General features: G+C 34.0%; 1 protein-coding gene across 1 annotated transcript; it reads right to left on the bottom strand.

Annotated features, from left to right (window-relative positions):
- Positions 1-251: 251 nt before the first annotated feature.
- On the bottom strand, positions 252-9696 carry LOC110783392 (uncharacterized). The gene is made up of 15 exons (XM_056826725.1): positions 9409-9696; positions 7592-8298; positions 7192-7504; positions 5539-5685; positions 5368-5456; positions 5170-5262; positions 4151-4277; positions 3810-3874; positions 3526-3700; positions 3110-3310; positions 2963-3010; positions 2698-2847; positions 2471-2553; positions 1606-1721; positions 252-622 (listed from the first exon to the last, which is right to left on the bottom strand). The coding sequence occupies exons 2-15, from the start codon at positions 8179-8181 to the stop codon at positions 546-548; spliced, it is 2274 nt and encodes a 757-aa protein (XP_056682703.1). The 5' UTR covers positions 8182-8298; positions 9409-9696; the 3' UTR covers positions 252-545.
- Between the last annotated feature and the right edge of the window lie 11279 nt (positions 9697-20975).

Below are 20975 nucleotides of genomic sequence, written 5' to 3'. Positions count from 1 at the left end.
CTTGACACGGGCCATACACATCAGGCCCATGACTCCACCCGAATCCCAGACCGGCTCACAATCATCTTTAGCAGCAGAGATGGTTAAATGCAAATAGGTCACCCGGTAACGAAATATCCACTTGTATGAGCAATACAGAAAATCCTACTAGTAACATAGACACATGATTGAAGTATGAAGTATCATATATATGCACATAAATATCCACTTGTATGAGCAATACAGAAAATCCTACTAGTAACATAGACACATGATTGAAGTATGAAGTATCATATATATGCACATATAACATTTTCTATGTTAATTCATATGCAAAGCAGCAGGAAAATATCATCTTTAGTAATGTAGTAATGTGTACCTACAAGGTAAATGAATTATGACAGCATAGAAGGTGGCCTGAGTTAAAAAATTAGGCACCATTTTCACCCAACTCGAACGTTTTTTTACCAAAACTTTCGTATTTTATGTCAGTGTTCAAGCACTATTCTCAATACCAGGTCGAACAACGACCGTCTACCAAAAATCTACTAGGTGGATGAATCTATTCATCTTTCAGATTCAGCTTCATCTCCAACCTTCACACTGGCTAGCCTAACAATGTCTTCAACGAGTATCTTCCCATCTGGTAAAAAAAATATTACCATAGTACAAGTAATAGCAAGAGAATAGTTAGTCGGAGGTAAAAAAAGATGTTTTATGGTACATAAAATGATAAAAAATTAAAAATGGTACTCCCTTTATGCCTTAATGTTATTACTGTACCACAAAATAGTAATAATAATAAACACTAAATAAACAATTAGATCCAAATCAGAAAAATATTGAAACTGAAAATTGAATGGGGGTCTTAGAAAATTCTGCAATTCTTGTGATCATGTACTATTAATGGGTTATTTAGTACATTATTAGAGTTAATTTTGGTTAATTATGTCCCGTTTCTGAATACTTGCAACACTAGTCTTTTTCGGCCGTTTCTGAATACTTTATCTTTTGGCATGAGACCACTAATTCTTTATTGTTTCTCTACCCCACTTGCACCAATTATTTTTTGTTTCTCTCCCACGTAAACTATTAAAATACCACCATTAACCCCACTTACACATTAATTTATTCATTATCATGTACTACACACGAACATTCCTAAAACTAGGCGCAAACACAAGTGTTGCTGGTATCAGGAAACATCGCCAGCAACAAGTTCATGCCAGGGAAGTAAAATCAATCACCAGCTATATAAGGGGTGGCAATTCGGCTTAATGGGTCAGTTTCGGGTTTAGCTTCAGGTTGTGTCAAAGAATATCATAAACATTGTAAAACTTAATATTACTACAAATATGATAAATAGGTCAAATCGGGTCGATTTCACGTCATTTTGGTTTCAGTTCAGGTTGGGTTGGGGTTACCACGGCTCGGATTAGGGAAGAAAAATCAATCACTAACTATATTGAAACAATACTCCCTCGATCACACCATTATAGAACAAACGGAATACGGGGAAGTTCAAAGCATATGCTACTAATATTAGAATGTAACCTATTATTCAGACGGTTTTGAACAGAAACGTGGCCAATTACTTAAAAGACGGAGAGAGTATATCAAACGAACCTCTGTCTTTTGAGAGCTTGGTGATGAGCTCTTGGATACCATCTTTGTCAATTTTGTTTTTCAGGTACGCAGCCGCAGAAGCCACTTCTTCTGGAGTCACCTTTCCATCGTGATCCCTAATGGCAGAGACAGGTTTAATATCAGCATTTTTTACTCATATGCAGTATTTAATTCTAAAGCTTGTATAACACTATAGCAAGCTTTTACATATAAACAAATAAAAGAACGATAGCAGTCAGTGCAAGAACGTAAAACATGCGAAATAAAACGACGACCTTATTTAATATCAATGCATTTACATATTTAACCTCAACTTCAAGAAACCTTTCTATTAATCTTATTGTTACCAGATTTCAGGGTATTAAGAGTAATTCATCAAAGAAAGTGAAGTTAGCTACATGACTAAAACAATTCGTCATCTCGGATTCAGCTCAGCCAACTTAGAAACACAGTAATCCACTCAAGAATCTCCACGGGCTAATTTAAACATCTAAGGGCAAAAGCAATAAGAGGTTCTTCATGAGGTTTGTTTAATGATTTTGAGGTTCGTATACAAACCTTACTAGGTTTTGTATATAAACCTTACTATTGCTAGTCCGAATAGTTTTAAGAGAGGTTACTAAAAACAAACCTAGTTGCATCTCATAAAGTAAAGAAAGTAAAATAATATTTTATTTGTTATGTGAGTAAGTGAGTACGATGATATATTCGTGGGTCCCGACATAAACCTTTAAATAGATTTGTCTATTGTAAGCATAAGGTTTGTTAGAAATGAGGTTTGTATAATGATGACGTGGCATAGAAATAAACCTTGTGAAGGTTGGCTCTATTGCTATTTCCCCAACTACTATTCTTAATAGCATACCTGTCAAGAAATCGCCACTGATCACCGATCTTTGCATCCACATCATCAATTTCCTTTTCAAGTTTGTGAAGCATAGCATCCACCTGATACATTAAAACAGAAAATTCCCAGTAATTCAATAAGTACAACCCGTACAAGAAATATGAAGATCCATCAAACAATGAAACAATATCAGCTAAATTAAGAGATGGATCAGGAAAACAAAACTTATTTAGATCCTATATTACCTTATTTATCAGCGCTGAAGAAACTTGAGCAGTATCATCCGACTCCTCTTCGTCAACTTTCCGAGCAGCTCTGTACGCCTTCTCAGCTTCAACTTTCCCCTCTATTCCCTCTTTTTCCTCGTTATCCACCATAGTATTGTAAAGCTCGATCTGGAAAAGAGATTAAAGAAGTAAATCTGTATCATCCTAAAGTGGTGACAATACTTGTTTAAAGAAAACCAGTGGTGTCAGTAGTGTAATTAATTAGTTCCAAGTTTTCACTAACCTCCTTATTAACAAGTCTTAAGAACTCCTCCCGTTCCCTGCTCACTGACTAAAGAGAGTAAAAGAAACCGAAGTCAAAATTAGTACTCCGTATTCCGTAACATAAGAGACTCCATCATAAAAAGATGCTGCACCAAAATATTCTTACAGATGCTGAAGCCAGAACAGCCAATGCACGACTGAGCTTACAAAGCTGATCATCGGTATCTGATGATGCAGCCTTTGCATATTCTTGTGCGTCCCTGGTAGTTGCATCCACCATCTCTTCCAAGGCAACATCCTTTTCGCTAACAATAGACTCCTTCAATTTCGCCTTTTCTTCTTCTGCTTTCATTTTCTTCTCCTCTTCCTACAATTTAGTAAGTTATAACATGAGTATACTTATAGAGTCTTAAAATCAACACTAAAGCAAATTTAAAAAAACTTTCCTCCGACAAATGAAGCAAGTTTTAGAGGAATGGTTTTGTTCAGAAGGTTGAGAAGAGATATGAGGTCAACGAACAGCCAGTAAAATTGTACAGTTTAAGACCTAAAGTGTTTGGAGGGAGGAAAAGAGACTTATACCTCGATTAATTCTTCCTGCATTTCAAGGAACTCTAACTTTCTCCTCCTTTCTGAAACAGAATCCTCAGAAGGCAAAGATGTAGCTCCAATGGTATCGACAACCTCATCTGGCAAAGAAGAAATAGCAAATTCCACAGCTTCCTCGGGTTTGATTTTTCCGGACACATTGAATGCTCTGCCAAAAGAAGTACAGAACAGAGGATAAAGTCGGGAAGTAGCCTTAGCCAGTTTTAACACAGCCTAATCCAAAAACCAAAAGAATTACCAAGTATAACATTGCATACCTGGAAATAATTAGAAGAGATGACGGAACAGCATGATTGAGAGACAAGTCCAGCCAATCACGCAGCTGCACATACAAGACAACTTGAATGAATGCACATTGGCCAAAAACAAGTACTACGGACCAGGATGTAAAATATAGATGAACATAAATTATTCTAGTGATTAGCAATTTGTATGGATTCAAAATTTTATCATTTCAGCCAGGTAACATGAGTAAAAAGGCACTGCTACCATTAAAAAATGGTTAGATTACAATTATATCATCACAAATTCACAACTCATAAGCAGTGTAAAACCAATTAATGTGGGAGAAAATGAATTGGTATAGTTGTGAACAAACCTGTTGACGCATTTCTTCAACAGAGAGTAAACCAAGTAAACCTCTATCTCTACATGCTTGACGAAGCTCTGCCTCTGAAAGAGACTCAACACCCTCGGCTTGTATCATCTTATCATCCTCTTTAATCCTTCAAATAGAAGGTAGTTAGTGTCTCCCTATTACATTGAACAACTGAATAATAGAAAATTAACATTGTTCACCAATCAACAATGATGATGAATTTACAATACTCTTATTTTTAATAAGAGTAATAGACAACAAAGCCACTGCAGAATTGCACCATTGTAAATGTTAAAGCATAGGAAAAACAAAATTAATCAGATAAATAAAGACGAGTCCACAATCTCACTTTACTTGGAAAAATTCAACAAATCAGGAATCCAAGAGTAAAAAAGGGTACACATAGTCACATACTGCAAAAAAGGATTCAAGATGTGACACTAAATATGAGATAAGTTGAGTGATAGCAGGACAGAAAAGGTTTGACCGACCAAATACCTGAAATAGAAATATTGTTGGAATTCACATAAATCAAATTGGATTCATAGGGAGCATTACTATTCATCACATTCATGCGCCTAACTCAAATCTGGATTCTTCCCTCCCCCTCCTATTATTTTAAACTTTTTCGGGAGAGGTGAAAGGTTGAAATCTAAAGCTAAAATACCATAAAATAATTTTCACTTCTTAAAGAATGATCAACTTAATTATGAATAAAATAAATTTAGGCACAATACACCAGAATAAAAAAGTTAAACTTTCCTTTATCTACAAAATTTGTATTCAACAAGTTTAAAGTGTAGAACAACTTTACAGAAAAGATTCAAGAATTGTCTGACTATGGCTCTCCTAAAATCTACTTTAAGGAAGTTTCAAAGCTAGTGCTCTAAACTTGTTCGATGTATTAGTCTGTAAAATTTATGCACAACTTCCCTAACATAAGATATATTACCCCAATACATTTAAGTGGCTTGTACTTATAATAAACAAATAATGAATTGGTAAGTATGGTAACTTACTTCCGAAGCTTGTCTCGAAGCATAAAACGTAAAAATGCATCTGTTCCATATGCCCTAATACCCATGTATTTGCACATATTTACCAATCGAGGCCTGAACAAAACAAATCAACGTCACAAAAACAAAGGAAGACAGATGAACTGGAAAAAAATATAAAACAGGTCATACACAGTCTAGAGAAAAAGGAGACCCACCAACCTGCTAATGTTATCAAGAGTCAATTCATCATTAAACAACTTAGCAAAACCCAGAATTTCCTCATTAGAAACATCTTCACCCCTCCTAACCTGTTAAAGTAACGATTGAATCAAGGAAACTAAAGTAAATCCGGAAACATTCTTACAAGATGAACACATATACCCTCCTTACTTTGTTTACAAATTCATCAAGATCTTCTGCTGTCTGTTTAATCTCTCCACTGCGAGAATTCTGGACTTCCTTTGCCATTTCTTTCACTGTATCCTGAAGAAACTTGGCATATTCTATTCTTGCATTTAGTTTCCTTTTCATCTCCTCCTATAAGAAAAGTTACAAGTATGAGCGCATAGACATCTTATTGAATTTCAAATTGCATTACATGGTATAACAACAAGTCACCACTAGAAGCTCACACTACTCTCCCCATCTGCCGAACAAACAAGTGGAAAATAGGAAACCTGCTGCACTAACATATCTCATTGGGAAATGTAGTAGTAAGAATATGCAAAAGGCAAACTGGAAACCAAATTGAGGCGATCAAATGCCAATGATATTTTTGGTATGAACAAAAAAATGCAGTTGCACATAGAGCTTTTCTGTACTAAGCAATACTATGGTATACTTTTGTGTTCATTTTATGGGGTTTTTAATTCTTTATTATAATAGACAAGAACTGCAGCGGTTTAGAATGTGATGATTCTACAGTTACAACATAACTTCACCTTTGGATTTCCCTGAAGGATAAAGTGCCAGTAGTAAAACGTTTAAGAAACAAAGCATTGTGCCATTTTCGTGAGAACTATTCTCTTATCCTATATATTCCTAAATTCTTAATAAATTAATTCCACCAAAGATATAGGATAACAGGCCTAAAAAGACAGTGTTTAGAGTAAGAGCAAAACAGAGTGACAGTGTTGAAAGTATGGCACTGTATGTAGCACAACTTGACCTGAAGAAGTTTAGCAGATAAATTGAGATCCTTAGACCATATGTTTAGTCTTCTAAACAGGATAATCGAATTCCAAAACCCAGTTGTTGCTACTAGTAAAGATTCAAATTATACACATTGCAGCAAATGACAAGCTCTCGTGTTTCAGTTTCCACATAATAGCAAATTTTATGGGACAAAGAGAGTAACATATAGACCCATTCACAGGATACAACAATCATAGTACGTAAAACGATAATTAATACACACTTGAACAACCCTCATACATGAGAAAAACATAATACATTTCCGCTTTCTCAAAAATAGATAGCCTTATTTACTAGGGATAAATCATAGCTGATAGCTCAAGACTCAGTTAAAGAGTGTTTCTTCAATAAACCATGTGCTGCTCATACAATACTATGATCCTCAACACAAGTAACAGTAAACAAGACAGATAGAAAGAAGATCCAATAAACTTCTGTATTGAGGAACAAGAAATCAGACAGCCTGTTCATATAGCTAGTATGGAGCTGCTATATAAAGATAAGTGAACAGACCAAAAACAAAACAGACTAAAGAAGTCAATCAAACAGAAAACAAGCTTTTACTATGCACAATTAAGAGTAAAGGTAATTTCTTGATTTAGGGAAAACATTATAATTATCAAGTTCATTAAAAGTTAAAACATACTTCCATGCAAGAAAGTAAAAACATGAGAACAAGTTGCATAGTTTTTCTATAGTATTTCACAACAGTCTGACTTCCAATTTACAACCCCGTAACAAAAATAAATTTAAACGGAGAGCATGAGCACGAGACATAGCGACAACTCCGACAAGTCTGTGACAATACCATATTACTTGCAAACGTCATCATGACAAATTGACAATTACCTGTTCTTTCATCTCGTGTTGGAAAGTTGATGGCAGCATGTTGGGAAATAACTTCAGGAATACTGGCAACAAGAACTCCATGAATGGGACAACAATGAAAACTGCAACTGGAACTAGCCTGAAGATATCAGCTGTAGTGCGGGTGAGTTGTTGTCTCTCCCTCCTTGATAGACTCTTGCCTTTAGCAAGCTTCACCAGCGTCTTCGAGCTTATTCTAACATCAGCCCAAAGTAATTTTGTGCCCAACCAATAGTGCTTCATTGTAGATACAAATTCATCCTTCCAGTGTACAAGCTTAATAGCCCAATCCGCTCTACAGTAACGGAAAATTGATCCATGAAAGTAAATCTACAGACAACTTTGTCAAACAGGGATTTAGTAAAAACTAAAAAGGTTTTACCTGCTCATTGAAGCAACAGCCCTCAAAGCAGGCCCGATTCCTAAAAGTGTAGCCCACACTCTTCGCAGTATTGATTTTCCACTCTTACGAAGTTCTTGCATTTGCTTAGCTTTCGCTTTTTCTTTAGCTGAACTGAGGCCTTCAACTGCCTGATCACATTCTTCAGGTGAAGCTTCCTTTTGAGTAGCAATCTTTTCTTCACTTTTTTCATTACCGCTCCGAAACTCTGGCTGACCTGATGTTGCTGTTGAAGAATAGCGCAAAAGTTGTGACCTCCAGGCCGCTCCTAAAGACGATCTATAGTTCAGGCGTTCATCAACTAATCTTGAGCTCCCACTCAAATTGTTGCGTAGAATCCCAACGGAGGAAAAAAGTTGTAACTTATCTTTGGTTAATGAAAATGATTTCCTTTCGTTCCTTGAATCAGAATCAAGAGAAGGAAGAACAACAGCCAAACTTGAATCCTGTGAGTGGGGAGCGGAACATGATTGCCCATGCTCAAAACTCGAAAAACAACGGAACGAGCCACTGGGTTGAGTCCACGCACTGGCAAGGGCTCTCCTCCGGCGCAAGATAGCTCTTGTTGCCATGAGCAACTCTCTAGGTATTGAAAACTAAGCTAAATCTCTTGCTAGGTCCCTACTTGTTGATACCCATGGAATAATGGGGTTTCCCTCGACCAATAAAAATGCCAACACCTAATGAACCTAATAAAAACAATAAAACTGATAAGAAAATAATATCGATTTGAGCAAGTAATGTAGCTAGAAACCATTAGAATAGCATAACTTTCAAGGAACACAAAATAAACAAAAGGCACAAAAGAAGCATACAAAACTACTCCATAACAAATAGTGAGGTACGGAACTATATGACTTGTTCATTTAGTCACTTAGAACCTACTGATGAAATACTTGCTTCCATAATTTCCAACAGTTAACCCTTTCTTAACCACCCAAGCTCCCATTCGCTGCATTTCAGGTATTGATTTTTTAAAATGTTAAAGTTGCATATTAGTTGCCCGAGAATCTCGAATCTCGTCTACTCGTTCGTCTCTAATAGTCCAATCTAAATCAATCAAGTAAGGCATGGTGCATTTTATTATGTATCGGCACCTAATCACGGGAGGAATACAAACTCGCTTGATGTGAGTAGCTCCGTTAATACTCATCTAAAATTACACGACATCTCTTCTACAAAATTACAACGGCCTATTTCCTACACAACGATAAACATTATTACAACCTATTTTCTCAAATAATATAAACATTATTAAGACGAAATTAACACAAATTCGTCCAAAACAGTCACAAAAGCAAACTCGCGCGTTATAAAGAGAAACTGACAAGATTCTTTACCTAATTACAACGTGATTTAGGCATAATATTATCACAATAAAGAGCTCATTTCGAACAATCATTCAATCGATTTTCCACAAAATTAAGCTGATTTCAATGAAGAACGCAATTCTCATTTGCACAGCAATAATAGAAGTACGGATATTATCAACGACGAACTCGTTTCGAACAACAATTCAACCGAATTTCCAGAAAAACAAACTGATTTAAGTGAAGAACATAATTCGCATTTGCACAATGATCATAGAAGTACGAAAATTATGAAGAAAACGTGATTCAAACCTTAAGAAATCGCAAGTAGTTAAGTCAAAGAATCTTATCACAACAACGAACTCATTTCGAACAAATAATTCAACCGATTTTCCACAAAATGAACTGATTTTAAGTGAAGAACAAAATTTACATTTGCAGAATAATCACAGAAGTACGAAGATTATGAAAGAAAAATGTGAATCAAACCTTGAGAAAATCGCAATCCCTAGCTGCTGTTGTCGCCGAAATGAGAAGAATTTGATTAGTCTTGAATGTTCTACGAATGCAGGGAGAGTGTGCGGTTTGAGGAGAGAGAAAACTTGGGGAAAAAGTCAGGAAAGAGGGGTTTTAGGCGTTGGGGTAAGTTTTTATAGGGACTCTGTCACTGTGTGTCTGTGTGTTAGAAAAATAAAGAAAGCGAGTTGTGAAGTGATTTATGATTCGCACATTCGTTTTATTTGGTGATTTTGTGAAAATGGGCCGAAATGATATCTCCACGTCTTAAAGGTTGAAAACTCTCCACTTTGTAATGGATATAGTCATATAGAGACTACAAGCAAACATCGACCAGAGTAAATTAGTAATAGTGAGAAAATCACACGCAATGATACTTTGGCCTTGTTTGTCAAATGGCTTTTTGCTGGCTTTTTGATTGGCTTTTGGCGGTTGGTTTTTTAATCTGGTCAAACAGCAAAAAAATATGTTTGGTAACTGGCTTTTTAGCTTGCTGAAAAGCCAGCTTTTCCGCCAAAAATGAAAAGCTAGTAACACTAGCTTTTTGGAGTTGGCTTTTGGCATTTCACTATCTAAATTACTTTTTTGTCCTTTTTTTTTACTAATTAACTAATAATTAATAATTAATGATTAATAATTAATGATTAATAAATAATAAATAATAATTAATAATTAATAATTAATAATTAATAATTAATAATTAATAATTAATAATTAATAATTAATAATTAATAATTAATAATTAATAATTAATAATTAATAATTAATAATTAATAATTAATAATTAATAATTAATAATTAATAATTAATAATTAATAATTAATAATTAATAATTAATAATTAATAATTAATATTAATAATTAATAATTAATAATTAATAATTAATAATTAATAATTAATAATTAATAATTAATAATTAATAATTAATAATTAATAATTAATAATTAATAATTAATAATTAAATTAATAATTAATAATTAATAATTAATAATTAATAATTAATAATTAATAATTAATAATTAATAATTAATAATTAATAATTAATAATTAATAATTAATAATTAATAATTAATAATTAATAATTAATAATAATAATTAATAATTAATAATTAATAATTAATAATTAATAATTAATAATTAATAATTAATAATTTTTAATAATTAATAATGAATTATTAATAATTACGGACTATTAATTAATGACTAATAACTAAAAGTGAATAATTAATTAATAATTAATCATTAATTATTAATTAATAATTAATAATTAATAATTAATAATTATTATTAATTTAATTTAATTATTATTAATTATTAATTATTAATCATTGATTATTTATTATTAGTTATTAATTATTACTCCGTAATTATTAATTAAAATAATAATTTATTAATACTATTGCATAAAGTAATTTATTTTTAATTTATATTCTATTTATTTGTAATTATGTTTTACTCTGTACACAATACACAGTATAGTATGTATCGAAAAATGAATAAAAGACATTAAATGTCCTTAAATGTCATTTTACATAGCTACAGCCAACAGCCAACAACTGATTTTACCAAACATATTTGTAACCAATCCATAGTCAAACAGCCAACAAAAGCAGCCAACTTGAACAGCCAGTCAAAATAGCAAAGTAAAATAGCCGACAGCCAACAGCCAACAGCCAACAGCCAATTTCCAAACAGGGCCTTTACCTGCAATAAAATACATGTATGACTCATATGGAATACGATGGGCCATAGCATTAGGAAAATTTCTAACATGTGGCATCGAGCTCCATTAATTAATTCTTTGAGAAAATAGTCTCTAATGTTGAAATTAAAACGTTATTTGGGTTCCAGTAATAGTTAGGGAGAGGAGCGATGTATAGAGGAGGGAAAAATATAGTTCTTGTAAATTAGAATATGTCTCTGAGGCTTGGTTAGAAATGTGAGTGGTTTATTTACATGTAAAAGATTATAACATCTGTTTTTTTCTTGTGAAATTATGCCAACTTGCATTGATGTTTTGTTTGTACTTCGGAAAATAAGTTATAAGGATTAAGGAGTACAAATTTTGGTGTGTGTAAAAAGGGAGGAATTGTTTTTGTGATTTTCATATTGATTTTAACTTTTTTTTAACAAAAAAATATTCATACATTTTGTTCTAAAATAATGAATACACGAATAAATGCTCTCATACTTGAAGTTACCAGCCTCGCTTATTAGATGTCATGGCGGAATATAAGACGTGTGAATTATAATTCTTAAACAAATTGGGTAATTTTAAAGTGTTTAATAGGAGAAATGATTTCAATAAAGTAAAGGTTTGGACGTACTCGATTGAGTGAATACGCTACTTGAACTACTCGTTCTCTCGCCCCATACTTAACTACTTGCAACTTGCAATTTACATTCTCTCTTCTCTGATTCCGGACTTGCCTACTCCCCTTGCAATATTTGATAACGATATTGAAGAAACACTTTTTATAATTTACACTAACTAAGATGTGTTTTCTCTTCAAACCATTTACACCATTTTCTTTTCAATCCCCTTGCAATACTCAATAATCAATATGCATTTAAAGTTCTCCCTCTCCTTCATATAAGTTTGTAAATCGTTTTTTCATGGGATGAGGTTGTAAACTTCACTTTTGACTAATACCTTGTTTTTTCGCTCGAAAATCACTAATATGACCTTTATATCTTAATTTTTAAACTTATCTAAACTTATTTTGCGAGGCGAAAAGAACAAATCCTTATATGATAACAACTATCAGAGTTCTACCGGTCTTTAAGTCAAATTTTGCATTTCGAAATCCGAAAAACGATATACTGATATACACTAATACACTCAATCAACTATCGCAAATTATGTCGATATTGCATTTCGATCAACTACCATACACCAATATGAAAAATGTGAGTCTCTTCTTAATGCATAATTCCAAAACAAAATCCATTGTGTTGTAGTAATAAATCTTCAAATCATCAATTAGACCGGGAAAAAAACAGATGGTAGAAAGACCAAATAAAAGGGAAAAGTATAAGTAATGTTTTGTTTAGATTGGAATCGAGCAGACCAGGGTATTGTACAAAAATTGATACTCCGTATTGATGAATTAAAAAGTGATACCGCAAGTGCACGGTGTCTGTTGTTAGCAGATACTTAGCAAATACGGGTCGATCCCACTGGGAGACAAGTTCTATTAGTTTTTGCCCAATTATACGAACTATTTCAATAACGAAAGTTGAGTTTGAGTATTAACTACTAAAGCTAAAACAATAATAAAAATGCGTAATTTATCAATGAATTAAAGGTCTAGGGCGTCTGTTCGGTTCACCATGCTTATACCAATCCAATAACACAATTCAATTCGACAACGAATAAACTAGGCCGAGTAATTAAAGTACATGCTAATCCTACGGTCGGGTCTTAACACTTTCAATTCAACATATGCAGTACGGTCGCTAACATAATCAGAATTGCCAATTGTACAAAGCCTCTAAAAACACGATCTTTCGATTCTAATTCCTATTAGCTAGATAATTAATCCATGAAATTGGCCGATAACATGAATCAACGATTAAGAACAAATCAATTGGAATTACTCAATCATAATTTATAAATTAACGAACTTTAATGCATATCAATCATGGTATAAACATGGCTTCCCTTACTTAGCCCTAGAATAAAACTACTCGCTCATAATTGAATTAACAAGCATGAAATATGAATTAACAATGAATTTCATAATGAACAATAATAAGAAACGATAATTCAAAGCAAGAAATATGAATTAACAATGAATTTCATAATGAACAATAATAAGAAACGATAATTCAAAGCAAGAGAAGCAAGAAGAATTATGAAAATACCTCTATATTGAATAATTGAATGGAATGAACTAGGGCTCAATAATGTGTAGAGAGAAAAATAAAACTGAACGTTTAAAAGAATTCTAGGAAAATAATAACATGAGGGAAATTAATTAGTTCTTGAGTATTTATATGCTCCTATTTTCTAAAATAAAAAAAATTAAATAAATATGAAAATAAAAATAAAAGTCGTCGATGATTGGTCGATGGAGCGATGATGTGGCAGCCAAACCCGAGCACGAGCCGCGCACACGGGAAGATAGATGGCGAGGCATGGGCAGCGAGGGATCTTGCGCACCATCCCTCGCTGGCATCATGATGAGCGACTAGCAAGAAGGTAGAGCAGCGAGGGAGCTAGCGAGCCATCCCTCGCTGCCCTGTGCGTGTGTGTAGCAAGCCAAGCGACGAAGCTATAGGCAGCGAGGGAGCTAGCGAGCCATCCCTTGCTGGCCTAGTGAAGTGCAGCAAGACAAGACGACGAAGCTATAGGCAGCGAGGGAGCTAGCGAGCCATCCCTCGCTGGCCTAGTGAAGTGCAGCAAGACAAGACGACGAGCAACGAGGCAGCGAGGGAGCTAGCGAGCCATCCCTCGCTGGCCTAGTGAGATGCATAGCAGGCCAAGGCGACGAGCAACGAGGCAGCGAGGGAGCTAGCGAGCCATCCCTCGCTGGCCTAGTGAAGCAAGCAACCATGAAGCGACGAGGCACGACGATGGATGTAGCGAGCCAACGATAAATGTAGCGAGCCTACGATAAATGTCTTGCGAGCCAACGAGGGATCTTGCGAGCCAACGAGGGATCTTGCGAGCCAACGATAAATGTAGCGAGCCTACGATAGATGTCTTGCGAGCCAACGAGGGGTCTTGCGAGCTATGCACAAGCGATATATCGAGTTAATCATCCCCGGAAAACTCAATTCTCCGATCAAACACTTCGTCTCCGACTCAAACCATCCGGTGATCATTCGTTCCACCTCCAAACACTCCGAAAGCACCCAAATGATTGTAAAATCACCTGAAATATCAAAGAAAACACAAACGGAGCGTAATAGAGTACAATAACGACGACTTATGCAATTATGACTCTAAATGCAACTAAAATGAGACGAATGCCTAGAAATGCAACCTAAATGAGCCTAGAATACCCTATATAAATATGATTCATCACGTATTAGGTTTTTTATTATTATCGCAAAACTAATTCAACGTCAATTTTTTTACAATTTTTTAATACATATCTCTTGAATGATCTATTCATACGTTCTTGTAAAGCAAATACAAATGGAATTTGAGGAAAATATTTTTTTGTTGTTGTAACGAGCAGTTGGTGAAAATATCAGTGATAGAAATAATTAGGAAATTTTCAAAATTACCACCTTATAAAGTTCACATTTTCAAACTTACCACCTTATAAAATTTTAATTTTTAATTACCACCTTATAAAATCACAAACCTTCAAAGTTACCACCTGTTAACGGATTTTGTCAATTTTTCCGTTAACAGGTGATAACTTTGAAGGTTTGTGATTTTATAAGGTGCTAATTTTAAAACCAAAAGTGGAAATTTTGAAGGAAAAACATAAATAAACTTTCAAAGTTACCACCTGTTAATGGAAAAATTGACAAAATTCGTTAACATGTGGTAACTTTGAAGGTTTGTGATTTTATAAGGTGGTAATTTAAAATTAAAATTTTATAAGGTGATAAGTTTGAAAAATTGGACTTCATAAGATGATAATTTTGAAAAAAAATCCAAATATTATGATGAGACATACTCTATACAATTAACTACTTCGTATACAATATTTTCATTCATGAAATCCGGTGTTAAAGAAAATAGAAAATTAAAAGAATACTCAGTATCATAAATTATTCAAAAATAATTATGTCATATTTATAATTTCCTACTCAAAAAATTTACGAAAATTATTACATTTTTTTTTTTTGCATTTATATTAGTTTGAGTTACAAAAAATAATTGAAAAGTGAAAAATGTTGTGAAAAAGTCTCGAGATTTCTAAAAAATGTTACATTTTATTTTCAGTTAAATGAATTTTTTTTTCTATAAATATACAATTTTCTATATTCATGCAATATTTATACATATAATTTTATATTTATAATTAATCAAATTACTTTGAAGTTTGTTTTTCAAAATGGCTCAATTAAAATATTAATTACATGAAATCATGTACGAAGTTACGTAAATTCATTTACGAAACAAGTGCAGAAACAACAAGAGATATGAACTCTCGTTAAATGAAGGTCTTAAAATGGGTCGACATAGAAATTAACATTTGATATAGGTTGCACATCTGTTTGATTGAATTAAATAACCATTTACCCTCAAGAGCTTATGTTGAGAACAAAACATTTTAGCCGTCTGTTTCTTCCTTCCATCTTCCATTCATGTAATCCATAGCTCAAAAGTTGTATTTGGGAGTCCAGTTTTAGATGAACTTCATATAATACCAATTGTTCATCGGCCTCCTCCCTTCTCATCATTCCTACAATACAACCGAGATCGTCTCCCAAGTTTCTTTTGCAAATCAGCCATGAATGTGCTAGCTTTTGCAACATACCAAACATGATCACGATACTTTTTTTTTTTTTTGCATATAAGTTCAGAAATTGCAGTAGCAGACAGTTTTATTAAAATAATAAAATAAAAATGACGGTGAAGTGATAAATTAAAGACAATAATTTTGGAGAAAAATAACTCTTTTTGTATTTGATTGATGTTTTTACGGCTTTATATATAAGCATATATATCAAAGTAATTAGATCAGATCTATTAAGAAACTAATTATTCTTTCTCCAATATGATGGGTTGTCAGACAATTTTAATTTATCAGGGTCCAAAGAAAGTGAAAATGTTACGCCCCTTGAGATTTTTAAAAAATGTTACTCCGTACAATTTATTTCCATTCAAATGAACTTTTTTTCTACAAAATATACAACTTTCTATATTCATGCAATATTTATGCATATTTTTTTTTACTATTTATAATTAATCAAATTACTCCGAGGTTTATTTTTCAAAATAACTCAATTAAAATATTCAATTACATGAAATCATTTACGGAGTTACATAAATTCATTTACGAAGCAAGTACAAAATCAATTCAATTATACATGCAAGTATAGAAATTCAAAAATAATATTTTAATTAATAATATTGATCTCAAACTATTTGTTAAGAAGTATTCCCTCCCTTCCTTAGTGTTTTTCCCATTTAGAATCTTAACACTATTCACATAGAAGAGAATCTTTTGAATTATGTGCAATATATAAGAATAAATGTGCAATATATAAGAATAAATATAGTCATGTGAGGTCTTGTTTGAATCGTTTAAATGAGTATTTTAACAATATGAGAATTTTTAATTATACATAATTAGAGATATTAACTATATAAAATGTGCATTGGCAAGTGTGCCAAAGGAAAATGGGAAGAACATTTAGGAACAGAGGGAATACTAATTAAATTTTACCGACAAAAAAATACTAATTAAATCTCAACTATATAAATAAAAATAGTTTAGTATTTTAATTAATTTTAATTAAGATAAATGACTAAATTACATGAAACAACCGAGGCATTGTCCGGAACAATAACTAGGTATTCTCTTAATTCTAATTTTCTACCTTATAAGTGTCTCGTTTATTCATTTGTTACATAATTTTTGCTTTGATTGTTTGACATGAGAATGGCCACTGATGAAAAAAATCTGACTATTTTGAAATTGGTATTATAAAAAAGTCGTGAGTTAAATGAAAACCTGGTTAATGCATAGTCCAACAACTTTTGATAAATTGTCAACATCAATGAGATTTTAACTGAAGTTTTAGGTGGAACTTGTCGTTGCACTTAGGGGTGAACAAAAACTTAGGGTACTCTGAATCGTAACCGGTATCTGTTAGAAACTTGAGGCTCCAGAACCTAGGGTTTCGGAACCTGAGGATCTGGAACTGAGGATTCGGAACCTGAGGATTCGGAAGACCGGAACCCCAGGTTCTGGAATCTCTTGTACAGGTTCCGGTTCCGGGTAACAAAATTGGGAACATGTTGCAACATGTTCTGGTTCCGATTCTCGATTTTTTGGAACGGGTATTGATGTGCCTATTTTATATAGAGTTTTACCTCCGTCCCTCGTTGATGGTTGGTCTTAATTGTGCTCTTCGGAGCCATTTTTAGTATTAATGCGCTCCTTGTAGTGTGTTTGTAGTTTCAGGTTTATCATTGTAGACATTAACATATTTTAATGCATTCCTACTTTTGAACCACTGCAAGAGGTGATGTACTTTTGAGAGCACGAATATTGAGTTGGAAGAGTTTTGAAGCAAAGCAAATAATGAAATAAGTAGAAAAATGATTGTAGTCCACTACTTTAATGATAACTCAAGTTCTACAAATTCAAATGCAGTGATTCTAATAGGGTTGGATTCTAGACTTCAAGAGCTTTCGAACGGGTGGTCACTCGCCTAATTTCGACGAATAATGAAGGAGATATGACATTTTGAAGATGGAAATCAGGCAATTTTGCACGCGCACCCGATCGGGCGAATAGCTGCAAAACGGGCAAATAGCTGCCCGATCGGCGGTTGGAGATACAACATTTTTCCTTGTCGAGCACGATGATCGGGCGGATGGTGGCCCAATATGGCGACAACAATCTTTCCGTGTTTTCCTTAGTTTAATGACTCGGTTTTTCTTAATTTCGAACAAGACTATAAATACTAAGTCTTAAGGACTTAGAAATGATCTTAGATTTTCAGCACTTTTGTTTACTTAGTTTATTTTCTCTCTCAAACCCTTATCAGTTACTTTTGCAATTTTAATCCAAGCTTCAATATTTCAAGTTCATCATTCGTTCTTCAGTTTGGTATTGTCTTATTTTTTATTTCATTATTGAATTTCATTTATGTATTTATTAAATATGTTTGTTTTGTTTAGTTTTAGTATGAGTGAGTAGTTTAATTTCTAGGGTTTAGGGGATCCATAAATGTATGATTGGGATTGGATTGATATTGATAGTTGATTACTGATCGTGATTTCTATATTCTGTTTTATTTTTTCGTCAATTGTGTCCGGCCGGACTATTTTGATTGCTTGATTAACCTTAGATTATGCCTCGAGAGGTATAAATCTGATGTTTAAGATTTGTGACTATTAGATAGGGCTATTTCTAGTAAATTGCGAGAGCCTGCTAGTTGTATTTTCTAAGGAATTCATTAAATTCGAGAGATGCATGTTTTCGTAGTTATGGTTGTTAATTGATTATTATTGACCATCGTCCAATCCTAGTCTGCATTTGTGGTGAACCGCTGCCATAGATTCCCTTAACATTTTTATCATCGTTATTTGATTATCGTCGTAGTTTTAATCATATTAAACCAAACCAACTTTCTTGATATCAATAGTCTAGACCTGTTGATTAATAGTAGAAAGAATATAGTTTCTCTGTGGATTCGATTTTGACTTCCCTTGCTATTTGGTTATTGAATTTAGGTTTATTTTTGACAAGGTGATACGACTTAGCCTAACAAATTTTGGCGTCATTTTCGGGGCAACAATTTTATTTTCTACTATTGGTTTTGTTTAGACTATTTTTTCTCTTTTATCTCAAGGGACACTTGTTCCTTGAGATCAGATCTCACAAGTGGTTGTAGTTTTAGTTGTTTATGCATATAACCACATGTACTAAGGATCTTATTTCATACGATCCCGAACCCGAAAGAAGCTTTCATAGACGAAGAAACTTCATCAAACATCTAGGAGATCTATCTGACTCTGAATCTTAGAAATCTTTCTAATACATATTCAGAGATGAGTGACCAACCAGAGCTAAGGCTTACATGCTACTCCAAGCCTAGTCTGTCTGTGCTACCAAAGGCAATCATGCCGAATATTAATGCTAAAAATTTCAAAATTGTGCCTGCCTTGATCAACATGATTGATAGACATCGGTTTGGTGTGAGGACCCAATCTCCATATTTAGTATTTTATTCGGTAATTCTCAACGATCAAGCAGAAAGGTGTTAATATAGAGCAGACCATGGAGATGTTTTTCTCATTCTCTCTGAGTGGAAAGGCAAAGTTATGGATCAATGGGCTTAATAGAGCGGCTATGAAGATTACTGACTGGGAGTCATTAGCCCTTGCATTCTATGTGAAATACTTCCGACCTGAGAAGACTGCCCGTCTGAGGGGCCAGATTATTTCTATTTCCCAACAGACTGAAGAGAGCTTACATGAGGTGTGGGAAAGATTCAAAGATTTGCAACGGGAGTGCCTCACCATGGTCTGCAACCATGGTTTTTTATTCAACAGTTTTACAATGGTCTGGGCAATGACTCTAGAGTGATTCTTGATTCTACTGCAAATGGGAGGTTCATGCAACTCCCAATGTCTAGAGCTTTGGAGATGATTGAGGAGATGACCATTCACAATGCCCAGCATGGGAATCCAAGAGGCCTGCCCAACAAAGGTGGTAAGCATGAGATTAATTCAATTGAATTACTTACTGTCCAATTAACCGCTTTACACTACAAGTTCGATAACATGCAAGCGACATCATCTCAAAATTCCCAACCAGTTAGTGTAGCTGCAATGAATGCTCAAGCGGTAAATGTATGTGATAATTTTGGGAGTGTCTGGTCACTATGCACAGGAGTGTAGAAGCTCCATTGAGCAATGTAACACATTTCAGGCCTACAAGCAGATCAATTTGTACTCCCATTCATATAATGAGGGATATAAAATCATCCTTATTTATCATATAAGAGTACTAATGTTCAAAACCCTCACCAGATTCAACAGACTCCACCACCCCAACAAGCATATCAACCAAGGAGTAATTATCAACAACAACAGTAGCCTGGCGGACCACCTGGGTTCCCCAGACCATCTTATACTCCTCAACAAGCACATACTTCACCACCCCAGTCTCAGGCTCCACAACCTGATCCTATGTTAGTGGAGATGCGAAATATGATGTTCACCATGCAGAAATCTCTTTTGGCTAATGAAACTCAGATTGATGCTCTTATTGCTCATAATAAGATCATTTATATATGACCCAGATGGCCACTAGTCTTGCGAGGAGAACTCCAGGTCAAATCCCTTCACAACCTGAAAATAGGGAGACTGCTAACGCAATCACCCTTCAAAGTGGTTATGAGTACGATGGGCCACCTATGTCTATTGAGGGTGGAGTTGGAGCATCTGCTAGTGGTAAGGTTGAAAAAGAAGTTGAGAAGGTAGTCTCTGAAAAGGAAGTAGAGGAGAATGAGGCTAGCACCGAGGCAGAGAAGAAAGTTGAGATACAAGTCCCACTTATCAAACTTCCTTTTCCTCACCGTTAGCTTAAGAACAAACTAGACAAACAGTTTGGTAAGTTCTTAGAAGTGGTCAAGAATTTCACAGGTAAAGGTTCCTTTTACTGAATTAATTACTCAAGTACCTGCATATGCTAAATACATGAAAGACATTTTCACCAAGAAAAGAGAATTTAGTGAGGTGGAGACTGTTTCATTTACCGAAGAGTGAAGTGCCTTACTACAAAATAAGTCTCCACCCAAGTTGAAAGACCCTGGGAGTTTCTCTATTCCATGTAATATTGGCAACCTTTATGTGATTTAGGTTCTAGTGTTAGTGTCATGCCCTTATCTGT

Source organism: Spinacia oleracea, chromosome 4, assembly GCF_020520425.1.
Source record: "Spinacia oleracea cultivar Varoflay chromosome 4, BTI_SOV_V1, whole genome shotgun sequence".
NCBI lineage: Eukaryota > Viridiplantae > Streptophyta > Magnoliopsida > Caryophyllales > Amaranthaceae > Spinacia > Spinacia oleracea.
Note: the sequence above shows the minus strand (reverse complement) of the source record. Positions and strands in the feature narration are given on the sequence as shown.